Source organism: Quercus suber, unplaced genomic scaffold, assembly GCF_002906115.3.
Source record: "Quercus suber isolate HL8 unplaced genomic scaffold, Cork oak 2.0 scaffold_517, whole genome shotgun sequence".
Lineage (NCBI taxonomy): Eukaryota > Viridiplantae > Streptophyta > Magnoliopsida > Fagales > Fagaceae > Quercus > Quercus suber.
The window spans coordinates 178,474-204,489 of NW_027069966.1; the positions used below are offsets into that span (position 1 = coordinate 178,474).

The window sequence follows — 26,016 nt, forward strand, 5'->3', positions numbered from 1 at the left end:
ACCAAAATGACTAAAAAGAAATATGAAACATAAGAGACAAACTTATTTTTTAAATGTCACATGTCTTATTTCTAAATAAAAATTAGAGGATTCATTGAGAGAAATAGCTTATCCAATAATAATATGTTATATTTAATTATTTATATGGAGTTCTCCTACCAATAGCTTGAAAGGAGAACTCTATATCGAACAATAAACTATAAGTATATATACGCCATCTCATAATTTAGTAATATCGGTCTAGTGTAACTTTTAATTTTGATAATTAGATAATTGAGTGAGGGTAGATTTGAATCCCATTAGAATATATATATCAAGAGATGTCAATTGAGTTACAAGACTTTTGGTCATGCTTACTAGATTTTTGAAGTTTACAATCATCTTATTTACACTTTAAAATAAAATAAAAGCACCAAATACCAAAAAGGGAAAAAGTGTGTGCTATATTCATGAACTACATTACACGTTAAGATTTTTATTTTAGGTGAAATTTCATAATGAAAAAAAAAATCCAAAGTTTTCTACCATGTTTCAAATGAAGTCTCATGTTTTAAATTTTGTCAATTAAAATCCAAACTTATCAAATCATTTCAATATAAGGCCTTTGTTTATCTTCGTCATTCATTTTTATTATTTTGGATAATAACATAGCAAATAAGAATTCATTTATTAAAACTCTACATTTAACTTAGAGTTTCTCATGAATCAATTTGAGTATCAATGAAGTGAAAGGGTAGACAGACAAAGATTTTTTCAGAGTGAGAAATTGATTACCAAAAAATTAAAACTTTCTGGTTAGGTGAAATATAATGTTTTCCGGCTACTTTTTCCATCTTCTCTACTCCATTCCTATCCAAAATAAGCATAAATAATAGAGATGAATAAAAGCTTTAAATTGAAACCATTTCATAAGTTTGGAGAAATTACATTTCACTACCCTAAACTATAGACCAGATTACACTTTGCACTATAAATTATTCAAATGATATTTGTTATACTTTGCGCTGTTAAATTAGATAGAAATTAATAGCACATGACTTGTACTTGATTTTTGCTTAAGTGACACACTGATTAAATATAAAAACACACTTTTACAATAAGTATAAATTTACACTGAACCATAAGTTTATAACTTTAATTTACAAATTTTAAAATTTGCTACCTAATATGAAATAGGTATATACTCTTGGTTTTTTTTTTTTTTGTTTTTTTTTAAATGAAATTTCCCCTTTATTTTAAAATGAACAGATAGGTTGCAAAGTTTTTCAGTTGTGCTCTCTGGGACCTGCCTACTTTCAATACCCATGATATCAACATGGCCAAGATTTGGATCATCAATTATGCGTCCTTTGATCAGACGATTCTCTTCAACTGTAGACCCCACACTATCAATTCCAGCCATTCACTGTAAAATTAGAGACTACGTTTCCGAAGGACTTTATAACGAAACACTTGAACTATACAAAGAAGAGCTTCATCCATTGGGTCTCCATGCAACCACCTCCATTTTTATTCCTTCAATCATCAAGGCATGCTCTCATGCTCAGTCCTACCATTTTGGACTCCAGCTTCACTGCATGGCCCTCAAGACAGGCTCTGATTCAGAGGCAATTATATCCAATTCTCTCGTCTCTATGTATGCTAAATTTTCCATTACCGGAGCTGCACGTCAAGTGTTTGATACAATGCCTCATAGAGACACCATCTCATGGAATTCCATGATAAATTGCTATTTACAAAATGGGTATTGCGGAGACGCTTTAGAAATGTTTAAGGAGATGTATATGTGTGGTTTTGAACCAAAGCCCGAGTTAATTGCCGCCGTAGTGTCAGCTTGTGCAAAGAAAGGGGAGTTTAGACTAGGGAGACAAATTCATGGGCTTGTTATTGTTGATGGAATGATCAAGGAGTCGGTGTTTTTGTCAACGGCTTTGGTTGATTTTTACTTGAGATGTCATGACTCATTAGTAGCTTTACGTGTCTTTGAAGGAATGGAAAATAAAAATGAAGTTTCATGGACTGCTATGATTTCTGGCTGCACGGCTAATCAAAACTACGATATGGCAATCAATTGCTTTCAAGCAATGCAGGTTTCCGGGGTTAAACCCAATCGAGTAACGTTACTTACAGTGTTACCAGCTTTTGCAGAGTTGGGCTATATTGAGCATGGCAAAGAGATTCATGGCTATGCTTTTCGTCATGGATTTGATGCAGATCATCATTTTTCAGCAGCTCTCATACATATGTATTGCAAATTCCAGGAAACTTTGCATTCTGCTGAGATCATTTTTGAGAAGTCAATTATTAAAGATGTTGTGATGTGGAGTTTGATTATTGGGAGCTATGCTCAAAGTAGGAATAGCGGCAAAGCAATGAATCTTTTTAGCCAAATGCAGATGCAGGGAATAGAGCCTAACTCTGTAACTCTATTGGCCATACTTTCTGTCTGCACCAGTTTATCTTCACTAAAGCATGGATGTGGAGTCCATGGCTATATCCTGAAATCTGGCTTGAACTTTGACATTTTCATTGGGAATGCACTTATAAATATGTATGCAAAGTGTGGCTGTCTCATGGCTTCCCATCAAATTTTTAAAGAAATGCCAACCAGAGATTGCACTTCATGGAGCACATTAATCAGTGGCTATGGTCTTCATGGTTGTGGTGAAGAAGCTTTGCAACTCTTCCATGAGATGCAAGACAAAGGGATGAAGCCAGATTCAATGACTTTCCTTGCTCTATTATCCACTTGCAACCATACTGGCCTTGTCGAAGAGGGACGAAAGATCTTTGATTGTGTAATGAAAGATGATAAAATTCCCTTAACTATGTGAGGTTGTAAGAGCAATGCCCATGAAACCTAGTACAAAAATTTGGAGCTCCTTGGTATCTGCTTGTAAGGTTAATGGAAGATTGGAAATTGCTGAAAAGTTAGCACTTTGGCTTATCGAATCAGAACCTGATAACGCTGCCAATTATACCATGTTGAGTATGGTTTATGCTGAAGCTGGTAATTGGCCTGGGGTGGAAGAGGTGAGGAGACTCACAAGGGTACAAGGCTTGAAGAAATGTTATGCATTCAGCAGAATTGAGCTGGAGTATAAGAGCTTGTCAAGTAGTAGAAACAATCAGCAACTGTAATTTATCAAGCATTTGGGTTGAAGAATGAAGGCCAAGCATATCCACCCACAATCAAATTTTTCCATTGAAATTTGTGTAAAATGCATTTTTGGTTTCACCAAATTTTGCACTGAGGTGCAATACAGTTTTGTTAAGGTAGAAAAAGATTATATAATGTCCCCAAAAAAGGAAATGGATGGAGTACTTATTCCGTGATACCAGCCATGGCCTCAATGACAAGAGCAACAACATTAGAAAGATATGTGGCTCAAAATGCTCGATTCACTGATAAAGCTTCCGCCGTACTACCTGTTTAACCTATAGCTGCCCTTCTTCTAATTCTAGCAGTGTCAACAAGCCAGAACTTCTGCAAACAAGTAATGGTTGTCTAAAGTATTTGAGAAAATTTGTAATTGTAACAAATGCATTTTTTATTCATTTACAATAGCATAGTAGTAAAAAATGATATGTCAATTAAGGAGTTGAAGATAGAGTGACTTTGGATAGGATAGAATGATGAAAAGAATAGATTTGCCGACCTGAATGTTTTGGGACTAAGGCTTGGTTTGTTGTTGTAACGATTCTAGACAACTGATGGCAATGCATGATATTCTGTGCATATTATGAATTTTATATGGATTATTTGGCTCGCATAATTATGAACTATGTATAGATATTTATAAGTTTTGGGAATTAACGGAAATGCAATTGAAGTAGTGATGACTTGAGAGAGAGAGAGAGAGAGAGAGATAAGAAATGACGTTGTTGTTTGGTTGGCACTTAACGGCCAAATCAATTACAAATATGGACAAAAGGATTATTTTGAAAAAAAAAAAATCAAACAAACAAACCAAACTTGGTGGACTAAAATGAAAAATCCCAAACTTAATGGACCAAAATGAAAACAACCCTACACTTTAAGGGTGAAAAGTGTAATTTAGTAATATTAAAAGTGTGAAGAGGAAATAATAAGACATCACATAAATTGACAATTATACCCCTCATTTGTTTGATCTAATGAAATATATATAAATTGACATCATAAGAGGAAAAATGATATATTTTTTTAAAATATACATATAAGTGAAACTCGCTTATCTCTAGATTCTCCTATTTCGGAAGAACACAAAATGAGGGGTTTGGAAGATTATCTTACCTCCTCCAAATCTCCCCAAACATTTTCCCCCTTCCTTTTAAAAAAAAAAAAAATCCAAACAAAGTGAATTAAACGACCTCCATCTACTTCCCCTTAGTTCAAATACACTATTAGATCAAGATGGAAAAAGGGGAAGTTTGTACTAATTAACTAATTGGTATGAACAGTCCTAATTAATGAATGTTGGTATTTTGATAAATAGAATGTGATTGGTTTTGTTTGGGGATGTAAGATAATTTTGTCATTGAGTTACCGAGAAGGTATGTTCAAATTATTATCTTGGTTTGGATGGCAAAGTATGATTTTTAATTGTTAATTGTTAAACCAATAGGGAAAACTTTCTTATACATTTGTTAATGTGTACTTTGTACACACAATGTCGATAATTTCACACATTTAAATGTGAAAGGGGCGATGTGCATGAAGGATGTATAATAAGGAGTATGTTAGAATCAATGCCCAACCTAATATATGACTTATGTTATATCAATTATTTATTATTGTGATATAAAACCGTGTTGAATTGGATTTGCTCATGTCGGATTGTGCAAAAACTAGGTAAAAAATGCTAAATAATCTCTTTTTAATATTAATGATTTAAATTGGTGTTATTTTGAAGTTATTTGGGAATGCAGCACTTAAAATCACGAGTTTTAAGCTTGATTACCTTAGAAAAAAAAATGCTATATTTCCAAATGTTTTCCAATTAAATAATTACTAATAATAGGCAAAAAATATACTTTAAACTCTATGAGTTTGATCAATTGTCATATTAATCTACAAAGTTTAAAAATTGGTTTTTTTTTTTTTTTTAGTCCATTAACTTTGATAATACAATCATTTTTAGCTTTTTCATTTACTGTCACTAAAAAGTTTCCGATAATTCCCTTAAAATGACGTCATTTCACATTATTTAACATTAAAAAATAATTTTTTAGATTATTTAAACAAAAAATCTGATATTTTTTAAACTTAGAAATCATAAAAGGACAATTGATCAAAGTTAATGAACTAAAATGATAATTTTTAAACTTTGGACTAAAATGAAAATTGATCAAAGTTATTGGGTGGAAATTATATTTTTGCCTTAATAATAATTTGGGGTAATAACATTCCCTTTCTTTGATGTTTAAGAAAATGACACTTTACCCTAAACTTGAAGAGAAAAAATGTTTAAACCCCCCCCCCAACCCCCATCAAAATTTTGTTTATATTAATAGCAAAATATTATAAATTTCTTTAAGATTCACTTTACAAAAGTTTAACCATGGTTAGTAAAAACAGAATTTATAAATTTAAAATAAAAATGCAAAATTTATCAAGTACCAAAACATTTAGACTGGCAAATCTCTCCATAACCCATTGAGAAAAAAAAAAAAAAAAAAACCGGCAATGATACTTAATATTTTAATATACACTTGAATTAAAACTTTAAAAAAATGATTTTAATTTTGAAATGAATGCTAATTTTGGAAACTAACCCTTAAGTAAAGGACATGTTAGTAGATGATATTTTTTTTTTAAATTTTAATTTAATAAATTTTGGTAAATGAATGTCAAATGCAGAAAATGTTTTTTTCTCTTTTTAAGTTTTTGGTGGAGAATCATTTTGGAGAATCATTTCTCCAAATCTCAAAAGAGGAGAATATAATAACCCATAATATTTTGCAAATTTTGCCCAATAACCCAAAAGATGATTTTTTTTTTTTTTTTATAAGTTTCACCCTATAATATCTGCTTTTAATTATAACTTTTTATCATTAAATCAAAACACTAATCAATTTTTGATATCAATGAAAATTAAACCCTAAATTTTTTATTCGATGATACAAAATTTATCCAGTTAAACTATCTGAACCGCCCTAAAAAACGAATTTACCAAAGACACCCTATAGTGATATTGAGCCAAAAACAAAAACAAAAAAACAAATCAACACTCCGTCTTCGTTCTCAGCCAAAACCCAAAACCCTCATTTTTAAGTTGTGACAGTCAAAACTCACAAAAAGAACTTATTAGTTCATTTCATTTCACATATTCTTTTCTTTCGTTTTCTCGGCAACCAAACAAACAAAGCTAGAGAATTAGAGAAAGATGAAGCAAGTGGTGGGAATGGTGGTATCGAACAAGATGCAGAAGTCAGTAGTGGTGGCAGTGGACAGACTTTTCCACCACAAGCTCTACAATCGCTACGTCAAGCGCACCTCGAAGTTCATGGCCCACGACGAGCACGACCAGTGCAACATCGGCGACCGCGTAAGCTTTTCCTAACCAAAACTCAAAAAACACTTTTTTGATTGATTGATAAGATTAAGAGCAAAATTTTCAGGTTCGATTGGACCCATCAAGGCCACTGAGCAAGAACAAGCGTTGGGTTGTTGCTGAAATCCTTAAGAAAGCTCGAATTTATCAACCGCCTTCGCCGCCTTCCAAAACCGCTACTCAAACACCCTCTTCCACCTAAGGTTTGATCAATGTGTTTATCTGTTTTATTGTTTCTGTTTTTGTCTTTACTAGTTATGCATTGCTTAATTAGTAGCTTATTTTCATTATTAAAAAAAAAAACGAAAAAAAGGTCGTACCCAGTGTACAAAGCTCGTGCAAAAGTGGGGTTTAGGAGAGGTAATTAGTAGGTGGGCTTATTCCCATTTTTTTGAATTTTTTTTTTTTTCATTATTATTGCAAAGTAATTAGTAAGCATTATGACTTCCATTGAGCGATTAACATGTGATTAGGGACCGTCTGTTGAGTTCTTATATTTATTTTTTCTTTTGAGCATAATTTTGAGATGGGTGTATATGAATTGTTTATACATTGGAGTTTTTTCTGTTTAATGAGTAGCTATAGGTGACCAAAAGTTTTGAGGTTTCAGGGATTTCCTTTAATGCCATTTTCTATCAGACTTTCATTGTGCAAAAAACATGTTTAGGGACAGTGCTGTAAAAATTTGATTTTTATTCTTTTGAGATGGGTGTATGAACTGATTTTGTTATTGGTCATGAGTTTTTGATGTTATAAACCTTTTATACTCGGTCTGACGAGATGTCATGAATTTTGTAGTTCTTATATTTATTTTATGAGGACTATATATAGTAATTTGGTCACAAGAGATTAAGCTAATATGAAATGGTCAATTCAATCGCTTACTGATCTCTCTAACAGTTTAGGTTGGAAATATGGCATTACTTTGAATATATATATATACATATATTGGTAGATAGTGGAAGATGGAGAGGGTGGGGTTCAAACCACAGACATGGGGTACCACAAAGGATGCCTAGGCTATCCCTTGAACCCCTGGAAATATGTCAATACTGTCATAAATTCCTCTGAGTCTAGCAGCTGTTGGTACTTTTTTTTCCTAACTGTTTAAGGTTGCCTTTTCCATTTGATGTTGGTTATACAAACCAAACAATGCATTGGTCTTTTAATCGTTGAGCTTTCTTAAAGTTGACAATCTGCTTTTGNTCAAAATTATGCTCAAAAAAAAAAATAATATAAGAACTCAACAGACGGTCCCTAATCACATGTTAATCGCTCAATGGAAGTCATAATGCTTACTAATTACTTCGCAATAATAATGGAAAAAAAAATTCAAAAAAATGGGAATAAGCCCACCTCCTAATTACCTCTCCTAAACCCCACTTTTGCACGAGCTTTGTACACTGGGTACGACCTTTTTTTCGTTTTTTTTTTTTTTTTTTAATAATGAAAATAAGCTACTAATTAAACAATGCATAACTAGTAAAGACAAAAACAGAAACAATAAAACAGATAAACACATTGATCAAACCTTAGGTGGAAGAGGGTGTTTGAGTAGCGGTTTTGGAAGGCGGCGAAGGCGGTTGATAAATTCGAGCTTTCTTAAGGATTTCAGCAACAACCCAACGCTTGTTCTTGCTCAGTGGCCTTGATGGGTCAATCGAACCTGAAAATTTTGCTCTTAATCTTATCAATCAATCAAAAAAGTGTTTTTTGAGTTTTGGTTAGGAAAAGCTTACGCGGTCGCTTTTTTTTTTTTTTTTTGGTTGAAAGCTGTCAAATGTTTTTTATGCTTAGGAGAGGTGTGTTTTCCCGAAAATATATGATTGCACTTGTACAAGAACCACTGTAGATGCTTGGAGATGCATGGATTTTGATCTACTTTGAATTTGACCTTATTCACTGAAGCGTAAAGTAGTTTTGCATCAGGTCTTTATGGAAGAAACAATGAAAACTATGTTCTACCAAATGGGAGTTGAAATATGCAACAAACAAGTTGTTAAGCATAAAACAACAATATAGTAGAACAGGTGTTATATTCGAATTGCAAGAGCAATTTTTGACCTAGGGTATATAATCTGTGATTAGGTAGATTCACATTGTGTTCCAGTGAAGTGGAGGGTGACGTGCTTCCAGAAATGACCATTGCACTTTTGAAGCATGTAATATTCTACTTAATATTATGAGAATCATTCATTAAATATTACAAATGATGAGTGTCATAGTATGAACATAGATGATAGGTGCACTTTTACTCAATAAGAAATAGAAGAAAAGGTAAAAGAAAAAGGATTGATTTGTATTTTTAGTTGGAAATGGAAAAGAACATATTTGTTTCTTAAGAGCTTGTTTCCTAGAGCTTAGGATGATGCCTTCCTCAACCAGTAGATGCTCATGTTCCTGTATCCTTTCATTCTACTGGAGGAGTTTTAAATTATTGAGTATTCTAAGTTGGTTTTACCAATTTTATGCTTAGAAATGCTTGGAGCATATCAGAAGCCTTGGCACTAACTAGATATTTGTAGTTAGGACTTAGTAATGCTCGAGCTGGAAAATGGGTAATGCTCGTTTGTTGCTTTGGCAGTAATTAGCTATTTGTTGTGATCTCTCTGTAGCTTTTTCTGTGTTTATGTGCCCTTAGCTCATAGTTTTGTACTTTTGTTTGTAGCAAGAATTATTTAATCAAATATTTTTGTCATGGCTATGATTCCTTAAGAAGATGAACGAGTTCTTCCAATGATTCTTGTCATTGCTTTAACAAAATAAACCCAAATCTCTAGTTAAAATATGGAATTTTCTTATTGAATATGACTGTTGACTTTTTCTTATCGAAGTATGGATATTAACTAATTTGACTACTTGTTTGGTAAAATGGGTTGATGAACAATTCCAAAATTGAGATTATACTTCCTAAGAGTTGAACACCAGGGTAACTCAATACTAGATTCAAACGATCTTTCCTCTCAAAAGATAAAAAGATTCAAACAATGCAGTACATCTATGCCACTGCTCAATGCTTCACATAGCATTATTATTATTATTATTCTTATTTTTCCTTTTTTAGTCTTCAAACTTTTGCAGTTTGCAGTTCTTGTAAGTTGCAACCCAATGCAAGAAAATGTAAGCTTTAACAGCATTAACGTTCTCTGATGCAGTTTTTTGGTCACTATCTAATAGAATTGGCATAGCTCTACTGCTTCAGCTTCGGTCCCATGAGACTGAATTGGAGCCCTTTTTTAGTTGTATTCCTGATTTTTTTTTTTTTTTTTTTAAAATTCTTCACAGGTGAATTCTAGACAGCAGGTTTCAAGAATTGCTTAGCAGCATCTGCACAAAAGCTGGTGGAAAATCAAGATTTTTGCCTTTTAAAAGAATTATTGTTTGTAATCGAGTGTTTCAACCATATAGACTGAAGCATGATTAAGGGGGCCTTATAGCCTAAAGTGTGCACTGAATTCTCTCACCAGAATCTCTTTGGATGATTTTTTTTTTTTTTTTTTTTTAATGCGTTGTTGTTTATTATTAGGATATCCATACTAACATCCTTAGATCTTGGTTCATTCATCATTTAAGTTTTTGGATTTGAAGGAGTTATGGTTCCTTTCACCATATTTAAAGTCTCAATTCTTTGCGTCTGGACAAGACAACACCTCTACCTTCCCTCAGAATGTGAAGTTGGGGAGATTATGTGAACTTCCAATCCATGTACCTGGACAAAATAGTTTCTACTTGTTAAGATTTCCTTTAGTCTTTCCCCTTGTTTCTTCCGTCGCCAAAATCTTTGTAAATGTAAGATTAGTGTCCCTTTCCATGAGGATTTGTGTCCTAATTTTGATTAGATGGCCTACAGACCGTCTTGAGTCTTCTGACTGACTAACTGCCTATGTCTGCACCTGTGAAGATGCGTTTACCAACGTGGATGCTTTTGCGTCAACAAATGATCAACCGATAACATCCATCTAAATTAATAAATATTTGGTTAAATTGCAAAATTGCCTTTTATGTATCATCAGAATTTATTGAAATTCTCTAATTTTGCTTTTGTATGTTTCAGTCTTCTAAGTTTTAAGTTTATTATTCGACTAAGGTTTCTTCATCAATTTTTGTTAAATGTTGTGGTTAATTGTCAAAATTTTAATTTTTTTCAAATTTTTTTAATTAAAAAAAATATAATTAATGGTTGAAAAATATTTTCTAGATTTTTTTTATAGAAAAAATTAACGAAAGTTGACGGAAAGACCTTAATTGAAAATAAACTTGAGAATTAAGGGTCTATTTGGTTGGAAGGATGGAAAAGTAAGATGATAAAAAATGAAGAATTGATAAAAAAGTTAGAGAATAGAAGAGATTTAATTTTCTCTTATTTTTATTTGGTTGGATGATAGAAAAGTGGAGAGATAGAAATCTCATTTATTTGGTGGGGACTAACATTGGAATAAATTTACAAGTATATCCCTATTAAATAAAGTAAAAAACAACTCTTTTTTTATTAAAAAAAATTATGTAGGGATACAAAATTTTATTTTTATTTTTATTTTTTATAAAGAGAACAAGCTAAAGGAAGATGAAAAAAAAAAATGAGAAGTATAAGAAAAGACCCAAAAAAAAAAAAAACAAAAAAAAAAAGATGAAAAAAAAAAGAATAAAGAAAAAAAAACTGACACAAATAGTATACCAGAGAAACAAAAGAAGATGATGAAAAAATAAATAAATAAATAAACGAATGAGAAGTATAAGAAAAGACAAAAACCAAAGAAGATGAAAAAAAATGGGACAAATAATATAACAGGGTCAGAGAGACAAAAATCAAAGGGAAAAAAAATAAATAAAAAGAAAGATGCAAACAGGCAAAGAACAAAACCGTGTGCACTTTGCATATGGGCATTTTTGACCGTTTCAGTCATGAGCATTTTATACTTAGGTTTTTTTTTTCTCCCATTCTGGGGAGAAATTTTTTTGATAAGTTTGGGGTAAAAATATCCAGATCTCACCAATTTTTTTTTTCCTCCCCTCCCTCCAACCAAACATCCACCTAAAATATTTTATAGCCATTTTCTTTCTTTTTTTTTTTTTTCATCTTCCCTAAAATTCACCCAACCAAACATACTCTAAATGACTAAAATGAGTGAAATAAAAGTTAAAAAACTGAAATAAATTCTAGTAAAATTTAGAAGATAAGTTTTGCATTTTATCGTAAATATTTTTAGGTCCATCAATGATTGTCAGATGCAAGAATAGCTTATAACGAGCTCATATTGAGTTCCACAAATGAAGTCCTACAGTGTACAATTGATGGGAACTCTAGACTAACTAGAGTCTAGAGTGCACACTTGTTAGTCTAGTTAGCATGCTTAAATATGGGGGAATATTTAGGCTTGGGCTCTACCATATAACGCAATGTCAACGACTTCTTTACTTGTCCATAGCATGCTATCTCAAACGCATCAATCATTTACACCATCCAGTCAATTTACACATACAATAGGAAGTGGTTCATATGATCAACAAGTGACACTACCACTTTTTGTCCCTAATCCCTTGTGAGCTTAGCCAACTTAGAGCAACACTCATGACTCAACTCCCTATCACACAATCTCATGCACTCTTGTTCATGTTCAAACTCTCAAAGTCAGCTTGAATTTTGGAAGAAAGTACAAAACTTTGACATGTTGGTAGATTGTCTTCCCTACCCCTTCGCCTTCATATCACTTGGCATTAGTTCATCCCACTTTCCCAGACGTTTTTATTTTTGTCTTATGACATAGTCAAGGGCCACATAAAACACATAATGGAAGTAATATACATGCGATTTTTAATTTTAAAAAACACTTTATTATAAAAGCAATATCCCTTTTAGGTATGGCAATCCCATGAGAGTGGTAAATTGGTAATTTACATATGGAGAGATTGTTTGAGAACATAATAATCAAACATTCCCTTTTATTTATAGATGAGCATATGCTCCTATGAAAAGTTGTGTCCTTTCTAGTTCTACCACTTGCAGCCTTTGCCAAAGGTTGTAACCCCTTTCACCAATAATAACACCCATTCATCAAGGATCACACCCTTTTCACCAAAAGTCATAGAGATGTATCTTTCATAAAGGTTGCAACACAACTTTATTGTAAATAGTTATGGTGTTAGAAACTTCATATACTTATAGCTTATCAAAAAACTTCATATGCTCTATATTCTTTAAAACCTTCTTCTCTCTCTTTGTGTGTGTATGTTAAAAATACTTTGTATTCTCAACCAAAAAAAAATGTTCATATACTTACAAAAACGCTACTTAAAACCTTTTTTTTTTTTTCCCAACAATCCTCAACCTAAAAGTTAATGGTTTTTTCTTTTGGGAAATAGAAAAGTAGAAATTGAAGTTGAGGCTTTATTACCGATTTATTAGATCTAATAAGCTTGAAATCAATAAAATTCTTAACTTGAGGTCATATCTAATAAGCTTGCTACACTTGAGAGAGGGTGAGAGAAAGAAAGAAAGAGAAACTATTTTAATAATGAGAGAAGAAAGATAAAATAATTAAATATTTGTAGCAACTTGTTACAGTAAGCTGTTAGTAGTAGCAGCTCACTGTAGCAAGTTAGTAAAATATTTTAAGTTTAGCAACATTGCTGTGAGATAATTTTATTTGTTTGAAGCTATAAAATAACTAAAAAGTTATTTTAAGGGCATTGCTGTGGATGCTTTAACAAGATATTTTCTACTTGGGCTCATTTGGAAAAAAAAAAAAATCATCAAGCTTGAAAATATCAAAAACCTTTGATAACTACAATAAAAGAATTTGAATCATAAACCTTTCTATTGAAAATATCAAAACAATATCCATTGGGCTAAGACTTTTTAACATAGTAAGATGTTAATTATTTACTGCTAAGCTCATTGAGAAAGAGAAAAAAAAAAAAAAAAAAAATCCTCAAACTTGAAGGGCAATCAGGTAATTTAACAAGAAAATAGCGTGGGCGATCAGCTAGCTTAAATTCTACATTAAATTACAATTAGCCCCAAACCGTTATCCACTTCCCTCTTCTTAATCAAAGTCTGCAGCACAAGCCACATTCTACAACAGCTCTTTGGGGTTTCACACTCCAAAGACACATTTAAGACTGACTTTTTTTTTTTTTTCTCATTTCCTTAATCCTCACTTTCACACGAAAGGAAACTCAAAGAGACACCATTTTCTGCTTTTTTGGGTTTCTGGGTATTCATGGATTTGCTCAGCTGAGTTGGTATGTGATTTAAAGTTTCTTCTTTTTCTCCTGAATTACATAAAAAGACAATCTTGTTGCTGTTGTTGTTTTTGTTGTTCAGTTTCTTTTGTTGAGCTATGAATGACAACATAGTATCAGTGCTTCAAGAAACCAACGAAACATGTTGTTTTTGATTGTGTGTGTGGCTAGGATTGAGGGTTATGGTGGTCTTTTGACTGCTTTGAACACAACTTGGATTGCTTTATTGCTTTGAGGAAACTGGAAAATGTGGGTTTTATTCATGTTCTTAATGAGCAACTCAATTGTGTTATGCCAAAACTTAATCTTTACTAACCAAGAAGTATTGCGCCGCAATTCGTCGAGTTATTCGGCTCAATTGGTGGGAAACGGAGGTGTGTTAGTGGGTTTGTTCCGAATGCTAGAATAATAGTCGTCATACGAGGAAAAGGAGTTGGTGGCAAAAGTTCTTTTTTGATGAAGATGGCAATTGGTTTGGTTTGAAGGATGATGACATGGTTGAGGACCAATTGGAGGTCTCTAGTGATGAAGAATTGTCACAAGGAGACAAGTTTGAGGAGTGGAAGAGGAGGGCCGAGGCAATTGTAGAGTTAAGGGAAGCACAAGAGGATATGATGAATGAGGAGAGCCGGAGGTGGGAGGATTGGCTTGTGGATGGGAATAACCATGTTAGTGATTCTTCATGGAGTCAAGATTGGGATAGTGGAGTTGGGAATTCAAGGGAAGATGTGCAGGCTGATCCTAGTGAGATGATTCCTGAGAAGGGTTTTATTGAGTCTGTTAGGGATTTGGTTATTGGGGAGGAAGATGATGATATGTTGTATGAAGACCGAGTTTTCCGGTTTGCATCACTGAATTCGGTAAGTTTATATATGCAACTTGTTTTGGTAGATACTTATGATTGTTTAATCTATATAATATGTTTATCTGCGGTGCTAATCCCTGTGAACTTGCATTGCATGGGCTGTTTATGGGTTTCTTGTGCTATTCAAGTAAATCCATCCTTGCTGATAATTATCACATATCAAATGTAGTTGAGATGCAAATTGACAACATCCCACTACGGCAATGTGGTCCTGGTGTAGTGGTAACTATTTCTGAGGATAAAAGCACTTGAGTGGCCTTTTAACAATTTGATGATAAATTTTTTTTTCTTTTTCTCTCATTATGATTTTAGTCAAAAGGCTGGACTCTAATAATACATGTTAAGAAAGCCAATTATACATCAAATGACCATGATGCAAAATAGTGGATGTAAGAAAAGGTAATCAATCCTAGTTCTATAATTTGTACCAATATAAAGTGATAGGATCTCCAGAAAACTAATAATTGAAATTTCATTTGTCACCTGGTAGGAGGAATGCAGTTTACCACTTAATCTTGGCACTAATTTGCTAAATTCTTTTTCTCATTAAAGTCGCTTTTACTGGAGAAGAATATATGTTGCAATCCAAATGGAGCATGATATAGATCTAGAATTACATCTTAATATAGGTTTTCGTATGAATTTTATTTGTAGCACAACTTCTTGCCACCTGTTAAAACGTGTCTTGAATGTTGGTTTACAAGCCTGACTCCATTTCTTGCTTGGTTTAAGCGGTTAGCCGACTTTGTGCTCATATATAATCACCTATTAGTTCCACAATATAGAGTTCAAGCAGCAACATAAAGTCAATTCTTGTTGTGTGATTTTGTGGGATAGGGATCTTTTAGGTGAATTTGGGATTTGGGTTGTATGAGAACCCTGTGTCACTATTGAATCTCCTTATTTTGTTAGTGAAACTTTCTTCTCAGTGTCACTTGAGGATGTAGGCCTAATACTATGCCCCGTAATCTTTGCATTTTCTGTGTGACTTTGTTATATTTTTCTATTCCTATTTCACATAAACCTACCATAATTAAGTACACCCACAAAAAAATGGTATCAAAGCTTCTGCAATCTCAACACCCTCCTTTGTGACTTCGAAATTTGATGTCAAGACATTGGTCTTGGTTTCTGAGAGGATACTTACTAAAAAAAAATTCCAAGAGGGCCTCCCTGTAGGTTTTTGCGGTTTGCAGCAACTTAAATTTAAAATTTGCAAGGCTTCCTACCAAACTATATGTGGTTGCTACTCGTTTTCATTTTCCACCAGTCTCCTTTTGTCTGAGCCTCTGAGGCAGTAGGGCAAGTCATGGGCCCAAGGTGAGACTGATCCCTTTGATCTAAAAAATGAAAGCAGTAATGAATTTAACGGAAATAACAACCTTTTTCATTCTTAGGACATGTCATGTCCAAGGGGACAAATAATTTCAGTAATCATACCGTAAACTTCTCTCACCTTACCTCCCTCCAAACTTAAAATTGAATGATTTTCATAACCTTTGTAAGTTCCCCTTGGAGAATAGAAACAAAGCGGTATGAAGTACTGGATAGCTATCATGATCTTTCTTTTTCTGTTTCTATCTTGATTATAGTACTCCATAAATTCTTTCTGTAGTTGACCTATGTTCTCATGGACAGGCCATTTAATTAAGGAGAACTTGAATTTGCTTTTTAGAGATAAAATCTTGGCTTGCTTAATTAAGGTTTCAGTGTACTGAAGATCTGCAGTTTAGGATTTCAAATGCCTGTTGGGTAGCTGATGCTTTGGATGTTCCAGTAATGGATGTAAAATTCTTGGCATGTGCACGCAATCAACTTCAAAAGGGGCAAACATTAATAAGAACCCAGTACTCTTTGTTGATTTCAGGTGTTGAAATATCCAATAATTTAATAATTCAAAAATATGAAATACTGATCATTCAAGATTGTTGTTGTTGTTGGCTGATTGTGGAAGAATCTCTGTTCCAAAGCTTTAATTAAGCAACTTGTTGTTGTGTATGTATGGCATGGTGTGCAGAGTGCATATGTGAGAGAGAGAGAGAGAGAGAGAGCGAGTTCAATAATTTGAATAACTGATTATTGACAATTATTTGGCATTAGATTTTTTATTTATTACAATATGCAAAATACGAGAAATAATTTTAAAAAAGAATTCAATATGCAAAACAGTTTAGTTTAGTAATCTACTTATTAAAAAGGATGTATAATTCATTCATAACAATTTGGATAATCTGCTGAAATCTTTTGTTAATCATTACTTGATGTCCTAAACCATATTCTTCCTTGTTACAGGCTAAATTCCTGGCGGTGTTGATAATTATACCCTGGGCCCTAGATTTTTTGGTACATGACTATGTTCTCATGCCTTTTTTGGACAGGTAAATTTTTTGAAACAAAATATGATAAGTAATATTCTTTTTCCTAATCTCTGCGTTTCAACATTGATTTTCTTTTGGTTGATTCTTCTTTTCTTGAATACAAACACTCTCACATACAAAAGGATATTGATGCAATCGTGAAAGATTTACTGGTTGTGGTGGAAGGTTGTCTATTTTTTTCCCTCTGTACTTACTATAGTGACAGCTGATTCTAGATTTTGTATAGGGTGATGGATGTTTATATTTTAGTTTAAGTCAAAGATTTGTAAGTATATCACATTGAATCGTGGATTTTCTTTTTCTGCCATTTGTACTTGAACTTAATTTCTTAATAATGAATCAAGTAACTCCTATGTTTTGAACAGATATGTGAAGACTGTCCCACTTGCAGCACAAATTTTTGATGTGAGAAGAAATCAAAAGCTTGAAATGGTAAAAGAATTAAAGATGGACAAAGCTAGATACCGGCTTGAGGTAGAGATCGGAAAATCTCCATCTCTTTCTGATGAGGAAGTTTGGTGGGAGTTACGGCATAAAGCGTAAGTTTAGCACACTTTTGTGTTCCTTTGGCAACATCACATTTGTGATACTATCTTTATTTTTCATTTATTTTTGTTGTCTTGTGTTGTGCAATAGCACTCCCAAGATTCAAATAAAATACAATAAAGACAAAAATAAATCAACAAGCACACACACACACAAAGAATGTAGAAATTTACTTGGTTCGGCAAATTACCTACATCAACAGGTGACAAAGAGGATAAATTTCATGTAAGAAAATAGGTAGATTACAATAATGGCACTCGAGATCTCTAAAAAAAATCAGACAAAACCCAAATACAACCTAGGTTTTCTCTCACAAAAGTAGATGGCAAGAAAACCTTGGCTGCTGCAGCTTGGAATTCTCATGCACTAGGTATTCAATGAGCTGGGTACATATAGATACTATACAAAAGCTGGCATTAGAGCTGTGGGCCTATATCAAGTAGTATAGGAGTCCTTTTGCCACTAAAATTCAGTCAATGACTTGACCAGCATTTGTGGCAATTCAGGCCACACATCATCAACATTTTGGTTGTTGAAATTGTATCAAGTTGAGGAAGGTTAGATTACAGGAACAACTGATTCATAAGAAAACATCAGATTCTATCACCTACCTAGATGGTATATCTAATTTCCTACATAGGCTTCGGGATGCCCAGAATTAGCAACACCTGGAAATAGGAAGTTTAGAATAAATCTAAATTCAGAATTCTTCTTGCTCATGATGCCAATGCTAATGGAAATGTGTCTTTGAGAAACATATCATTAGAGGAATTTGTGAATAATGACTTTATCCCCTCTCACATAAAAACTTCATAAACAATTACAAATTGCGTATTTAATTATTGTAAGACAATTTACAGCTGGAAATGTTATTCTAAACAATTGTTGCCCCCAGAAAACTTTCCTTATGTTCTGTTCATATGAAAATAGATTTATAAACTTTAATTTCTTCAGTGAATGCTATTCTTATTGGCTTCCTATTTTTTGCTTGAACAGATTAGAGTTGAGAGATGAGTGGAGGTTAGAGAATCGAAGAGCATTTGCCAACATATGGTCAGATATGGTATTTGGGATCTCATTGTTCATTCTTTTATACTTCAATCAGACAAAAGTAAGTTGACATTACTCTATTTGCCTATTGCATGAATCGTTGTCCATGAATTACTGCAGACAACACTATTCATTGATATAACATTCTGTCTACTGGCTATAAAACAAAAACAAGGCTCCTGCTTTTGTGGGGTTTGGGAGTAGTGGTTGGTAGGCTTCTAAAATGTACTGGCTAAAGACTTTTTGTTGTCCTAGCTAGTTTGACTCGTAAAAACTAATAAAAAACTAACTTTGGCCTAAAGAAAATAAAACCTAAGATACTTAGGATCTCCTAGAAGATTTCAAACTCAACTAAAGTACCAAAATCCTCTTAATTCGCTGGAATTGTTGAAATTACAGATGTGCCCCTGAATATAAAATTGACCATAACTAATAAAAGAAAAGCCCAAATGAGAAACTGTTTTAACCCTAAAAGACTCGTACCTAGAACATTAAAACCATGTGACTTCTACTTCAATTGGATTTCACATGTGGATGTAATAAAATAAATCTTGAATAGGTGAATCTGCAAAGTAATAGCAAACCAATCTTCCATGGCTGCGTCACAATCTTAGGCTTGCTGCTTAACCTAACCCATTATATTCTAAAATAGATCTAATTTAAAATTAACCCCTCACTTGACATTCTTCCTACAGCTCTTTAACTAGTTACTACTCCCTCATAGATATGTTTAATGATATTTGTGTACTTAACCACAATGCCCTTTTTTTCTAAGACCATCACATTATATCACCATATTCCTATAAACATAAAATCCCGTCACAAATATTATATATATATATATATGAAAAGTGAGTTAATTCTTCTGCTTATTCTTTGAGCATTAATATGCCGAAGACTATAAGTCAATTGCTGGATTGTTGGCAAGGAAAACTTCATAAACACAGGAGATCAAATATATGAATAGCTGTTCCATTGTGTGTTTTGTGGACAATTTGGTGAGAGAGGAACTGTAAAACTTTTGATGGTTTTGAATGCCCTCAGCATGTTATTAAACAGTCTTTGTTAAGGTCTTTGTATGATTGGATGACCCCCTTGGGTAGCATCCGTTCCTCATATTTTTTAGAATTCTCAGTTGTTTTGAATGTTAGATTGTAATTCTTTAGAAGTAGTTCCATGCACACTGATTGTGTTTTCAGCCATCTTCTTTTTCCAATAAAAGTATTTTTTACCCATAAAAAATATGTAATTATCTCAAACTAGCTTCAATCATCGTGGGATTCAATCTTAATGTGGGTGTTGAGTGGACATTGCCCTTTGCTATTGCAATACGTCTATATGTTTTCTCTCTCTTTTCTGCTTAAAAATGTCTAGCTGAGAAACGATATCTTAAACTGCATTTAAAGTTCATGAAGTTGTCACTGTCATAAGTTCTTTAATTCCATCCCTTACTTTTGCAGGTAGCTTTGCTGAAATTCACAGGTTACAAACTATTAAATAATATTTCAGATACTGGGAAGGCACTCTTAATTATACTTATCACAGATATTTTTTTAGGGTAATATATCTGCTCTTTATAAATTGTAATCATTAGTTTTTTTTTTTTTTTTTCCATTGAATTAAATTTGATTTAGTACAATGAAAACTTATAGGGATGATATTAAATGTGGTAGCCATCCACAATGTTGTATATGGGGTTCAATAATATTACTTCTTTCCCTTGACATTCATTTCCATTGAAAAAATTGACTTTAATTATATGTTTATGCTGCACAATGCATAAAGAATTAATTTTATCAAAATGTTTTAGCTGAGTCAGATTAAAACCTTTTCCTTGCGAGCATTCACTGTAATCTCCTTCTTTTTATTTTATTGTGGTTTCCCTGTAATTTTGCAGAATTCCTTAATTCTGCTTGTCAGTTTTTCATTATAACTTAGCCCACGTTGTATCGCTGATACTCTACTTCTCAACTTTTCAACTCTAACACATGACATTATGTACTTCCAGGTATCATTCTGAATCTGGATGGCAGACTTTGTTAGAGATAATAGTTGAGCACTATGGCCTTCAGGTTGATCAGTCTACTATAACCATATTTATCTGCCTAGTTCCAGTTATCATTGATGCGTGTGTGAAACTTTGGGTACGTTCTAGACTTGATGATTTCAACATAAATTTATGTTTTCATGTCCTTTTATTAATCAATATATGAGTAGGATTCTGGTCATGCAAAAGTGTTACTTTAGCTTCCCATAATATAGTTAATTCCTTGTTATCATGCTCCACAGCGTTATAAAGGGACTGAGCTCTCATTCAATCAAAACAGTTAATACATTTCCTTTCTCTTAGTGCATCTGTCTGTATGTCTGCACTTGTGTTTAACATGACAAACTCATGATATTTTAAACATTCTGAACAAAACGTGTGTGTGCGCGCGCGCACACGCACGTAATATGGGAAGCTTACGTTTTAAAAGCTCCGAGCTACTCTAGAAGTGAGTTTATTATATGACCTCTAATCATCAACCATAATCTCTACCTAAGTTCCACATCCAACCCAATAATTTTAATATGGATATGTCCATACTCAAAAATGTTTCAATGTACCACCAAATTATCAGTGGAAATGTATACTGCCCAGAAAACTCTATTATGAGACGAGCATCATTGCCCCTTATGGATAGAGAATATTTAATGAGATGACCAAATTCTAGGAGGAAAAGGCTATGCTTGAATTCATAGCTAAAGTCGTAGGTGTGCATGGCCTTAGACCCAAGAACAGCTTCAGGAAGCACACCTAACTGAAGCTTTCTGAAGAACCAAATAAATTCAATTTCCACCATGATGAAGTTTTTAAAATGCCCTTCTCATTGCTTGCATATAATAAATGTAAGATGCCTTACGTTCTAGACATTATAAAACTAGTCAGAAATGTTGGAATGTTCTAGAAAGATGCTATACTACTATGCAGGGTTTTAGAAGAGGTCTTAAGAAACTTGCTTTTAAGGGGGCTTATTTTTTCCGGGGAGACAATTTAAAATTAGTATTTAAATATCATACGATTTGTTCAATATAACTTTGATTGAGAAGGCCCATGGTCAAGCTCTCGATACAGTTTCTAAGAGGCTAAGACTTTGTTTATACTTTATAGAAGGTTTTGCAATTCATAGAGAGAATTTTAAGTGATTCATTCTGCTAGGGTAGTCGACTTGATACAAGGACTAAATTATACCTTAGGTTTCAAATTTATCAGAGTGTTAGAGGAGTAACTCAAATAGTATTGTAATTGATTTACATAGTGTAGAGGTTATTAGTATAGGGTATACACGATGTGTGAGTGAAGTCTCACATTGAATAAGAATGACAACAGGGATTGGTTAATATAACATAGTTGGGCCAAACCCATAGGCTTAAGCCTTTTGGGTTAAGTGGCGCCCCTACATGTTATATTAACTATTCAATTGGAGTCTCCCTAAGGTGTTATCTCCCCAACAAATTTGCATTCCTTTCATGGACACATTTGGCTGTGGCCGTGGTGCTTGGCCTTTAGAACACTTGATTCTTTTATCATGTAGAATATTGGAGCAAAATATTTTGTGTCTTGCTATTGAAATAATACTTCTTGGCCTGTCTCGAGGCTATAGACTGTTTGAGAGGGAAAAGGCCAAAAAGTAAGTTTTGAGGTTGTTATGAACTGGAAAAATAAAATGATAGTTTAGTTGATTCAAGGTGACTAGTCTCCCGAACATAAGAGGGATTTTCTGCTTGCCTCTTATTCATGTGTTACTCAATTTAAATACAGAACTTAGTTGCCAACTGCAACCAATTCAAATTACACATACAAATGAGAAAAAAAGATAACAACTCTTAATATAAAAAAACAACCTAAGATAGTAGGACGATATTATTGATAACAATTCAAATTAAACTCAACTACTTGAATTCAAATTAAACAAACAACTACTACTACTTGAATTCAAATGAAACATCTGACTATTGTGAGGCCATCTTCGGCTATAGCTTATTTGAATGGCTTTCTGCCACGTCCTTGGGACACAACAGAGATGCTAAATTTTCAATATTAATTCCTATTCAAGTTGATAATTTAAGAACTTTGATGTCAATCTAACCAGTTTTGAAGCTTCAGATGTCTACCTTTAAATGAAATAAGTTTCACTCAAAATTTGCTATGGTGTAAAAGATAAGAGCATAGGATCAACTACCCATCCTCTTGAACAAATCATAACTCATCATCTTTGAGCAACTTCTAAACCAGCCTCAACCCTAACACAATTCTAATTATACAACTCTAATTTGATTTGTTTTGGCACTAGGATTCGCCAACAATCTGTGAACCCTAACAGTCTATTCTTGATTTCTTGTTGGAGAAATTATGATTGTTCCCATTTAGCAAGAAATTTGTGTATTTTTGGCTACCTCTAGTCATTCACTCCTGATTGTCAAGACTTTCTTTTTGAAGCATGTTTGTTGATTGTATCAGTTAAGTCTTTACTTGCCCAAAAAAATTTCAATACAAAAAGAGTCAGGCAGCTGAAGAGATGGATCTAAAGGGGAACAAATGTACACACGTCAGTGCTAATTGATTTTGTTGTACATTGGCCCCTTAAAAATTGTAGTTGGCCTTCTCCCAAGCTCTTAACACATCTACATAAGCCTATCCATTAAATAATCTTTTTTATAAGTAATAAGTTTTATTAACAAAAACTAGATAGCACCAAGTACACTGGATGTATATTAGATGGACATCACAGATAAGCTCTAAAAGTACAATGATCAATAAACTCTTAATAAGTTTGAGAAGGAGAAAATTATTGATGCCGCAACCATTCGAATAAAGTTCTTAGGAGATGTAACTTCAGACTAGAGTTTTCCTCTTACATCCTTCAAAATTACTTGCATTCTTTCACTTCAGATGCTCCACATCAAGCAATGGGGGGTGACCTTCCAATTCTCACTGTTCGATGTCACCCAAAACAGCCTTGTTAACAAGCTAGTAAGTGACAACCCTTCCAAGCATCACCCACTGAACCCCAAAAGGGTAAAGACTATATCCTACAACTACCTGGCAATGGGACAATGTTGCAACAAGTGGACCACTATCTCCCCATCCCCCTTGCACATACAATTCTAGCTCATGAACACAATGTTTCGGTCTATCAGATTATCCGCTGTTTGGATTTTATTCAAAGAAGCAACCAGAGAAAAAATGCTACTTTTGTTGGGACCTTAGGCTTCCAAATACTTTTCCAAGGAAATTTCAACTGCCGTAGGGGCTAATGCTCTGTAATAGGATCTAACCTTGAAACCCTTCTAAATATACGGCCTCCAACACAATTTATCCTCTCCATGACCTCACACCTCTGTAGAATAAAATAGATCCAAGAACAACAAGAGTGACATCAGTTCCCAGTTTGGTACTGCTCATGTAAAGTTTCACTCCCAGTGAACAGACTTGTTGTGGAGCTGTATCTGATCTGCTACTGAAGCTTCCTTATTATCTTGTGCACTATGATACAACTCAGAGAATGACTCCTTTAAGATAACATCACCACACCAGGCATTAAACCAAAATTTCATTCAAGCTCCATCACTACCTCAAATTTTATGAAGCTAGAAAACTTTGTCCTCCCCTTCTATATATATCCAAAGGCTGATCCCATGTGGCCCAGTAACAGCCTTGGTGCACATCCTCCACCTATGGAGTTGTACTTCAGTTCTCTACCTGCCTCCATAGTGCCCCCCTCTCCATTCCAAACCGCCACAACCATTTATCCAATAAAGCTTCATTAAACAATCTAAGGTTCCTTTCTCAATGAATTTATAGCTGGTGGGCTTAATTCCTGTTGCATTTCTACATGTGCTTGTCTTATTTGGTAGAAAACTAAAATAAAGCAATAAATTAATAATAACATTGCCATGTGATTTTGCATTTTCTGGAACATTTAAAAAAATCATGAAAAGCATCTCGTGAAATTGATTCTTTCCTTATTATTTAACCTATAAGGGAAATTAGTTATCAGAAAAACCTATAAGGGAAGTTTGTTCCTACTTCATACATTTTAACAGTCTGTTTATTGATAACCATGCTCTCTCATATAATGTAGCTTTCTTTCTATCTGTGATCGTTTCTGTTTCTTATCTTCTTGTGTTTGTGACACAGTTGTTTAAATTCCTTCCAAGATTATCCCCTAAGGTGGCCAATATATTCCGGGAAATGAAGCGTCACTAGTGAAATTTTTTTATTTGGGAATTTTCTCTCGCAATCTGAGAAATTCCCAAGCAAAGGTAGAGTGTATCACCAACATTAAAATTTTTTTTCCCCTCTTGAGATTTTCTTCCTTGATCTTCCTTTTATAGAGAGGTGTATTTGGTTTTGTTAGTATATAAAACATTAGAATGAGGTCTCAGGCTTGCTCGAATGTAGTTCTATATTTTATATGAAGATATGAGCTTGTGTCATTCGAATCAAGCACCAGTGATTAACGTGGATGGTTGTAATACAGTTAAAGATCATGATTCTCTTGAAATTCACAATAAGTTGTTACACATATTTTGTGGGAAAAAAAAAAGGGTCAAAATTTTGTTTATCAACCATACTTCATAATTCTATATCAAGGTGCCTTGCTCAGTTGCTTGGAATCTTTTTATTTTTTATTTTAAATATTGTTTTGTTAGCTCTGCAATGTACTTTTTATTTCGGGATTTGACTTTTTTGAAAGAGGCATATTGAATATCCAGATTTTTCATATCTTTCCAGAGTCAGGTTATTATAGGTTTCACCAGTGACATTACTTTTTATGTACTGATCACAATAGGTTATATAAGCAATTGTAAAAAATGTTGTCACTAGACCTATTGATCTTTCCCCACCAATTAAAGCGTTAGGGATATTTGGATTTTACACTTTAACATTTAAAATTTGAATTTATTAACTAAAGTTTGAATGTTTGGATTTTACTCTCTAAAGTTTGAAGATTTGGATTTTACACTATGAAGTTTCAAAATTTAGGGGTATAAAATTCAAACACCTCAAACTTTAGAGGGTAATATCCAAATTCTTAAACGTTATGGTATAAAATCTAAACACTCCTAAACTTCAAGGGTAAAATCTATATTCTAAAACTTTAAAATGTAAAATCTAAAACCCCTAACTTCAAGAGTTTAGTTTGAATTTAGCCATAAATATATATATATATATAAAATAGTTCAAGTTATACTTTTTTATACCTTTGATTCTTATAAGATCTAGTGGTGAAAGACACTATTTTTCACGTCATTAATATATTAAAATTTAATTAATAATTGCCCCTGCAATTAATGTACATCATTTTTTTTTTTTAGAAAGAATTATATCACTTTATTATTCATTTTTTTTATA

At 33.2% G+C, this 26,016-nt stretch overlaps 3 protein-coding genes across 3 annotated transcripts; all 3 read left to right on the plus strand.

The window, feature by feature from the left end:
• The first annotated feature begins 1,258 nt into the window (after positions 1-1,258).
• On the plus strand, positions 1,259-3,739 carry LOC112026049 (pentatricopeptide repeat-containing protein At4g31070, mitochondrial). The gene is given in 2 exon segments (XM_024058726.2): positions 1,259-2,830; positions 2,832-3,739. Coding segments are annotated over 2 exon segments (1,836 nt in total). The 5' UTR covers positions 1,259-1,304; the 3' UTR covers positions 3,142-3,739.
• A 2,452-nt stretch (positions 3,740-6,191) lies between these two features.
• Positions 6,192-10,298, plus strand: LOC111986597 (uncharacterized). Its single transcript, XM_065763655.1, has 3 exons — positions 6,192-6,530; positions 6,604-6,739; positions 9,822-10,298. The coding sequence occupies exons 1-2, from the start codon at positions 6,369-6,371 to the stop codon at positions 6,736-6,738; spliced, it is 297 nt and encodes a 98-aa protein (XP_065619727.1). The 5' UTR covers positions 6,192-6,368; the 3' UTR covers position 6,739; positions 9,822-10,298.
• Positions 10,299-13,572: 3,274 nt separating this feature from the next.
• On the plus strand, positions 13,573-25,299 carry LOC111986617 (protein DAY-LENGTH-DEPENDENT DELAYED-GREENING 1, chloroplastic). Its single transcript, XM_024018291.2, is given in 10 exon segments — positions 13,573-13,778; positions 13,950-14,128; positions 14,131-14,178; positions 14,181-14,638; positions 16,936-17,021; positions 17,387-17,560; positions 18,564-18,678; positions 20,078-20,175; positions 20,626-20,761; positions 24,799-25,299. Coding segments are annotated over 9 exon segments (1,287 nt in total). The 5' UTR covers positions 13,573-13,778; positions 13,950-14,025; the 3' UTR covers positions 24,868-25,299.
• Positions 25,300-26,016: the final 717 nt, after the last annotated feature.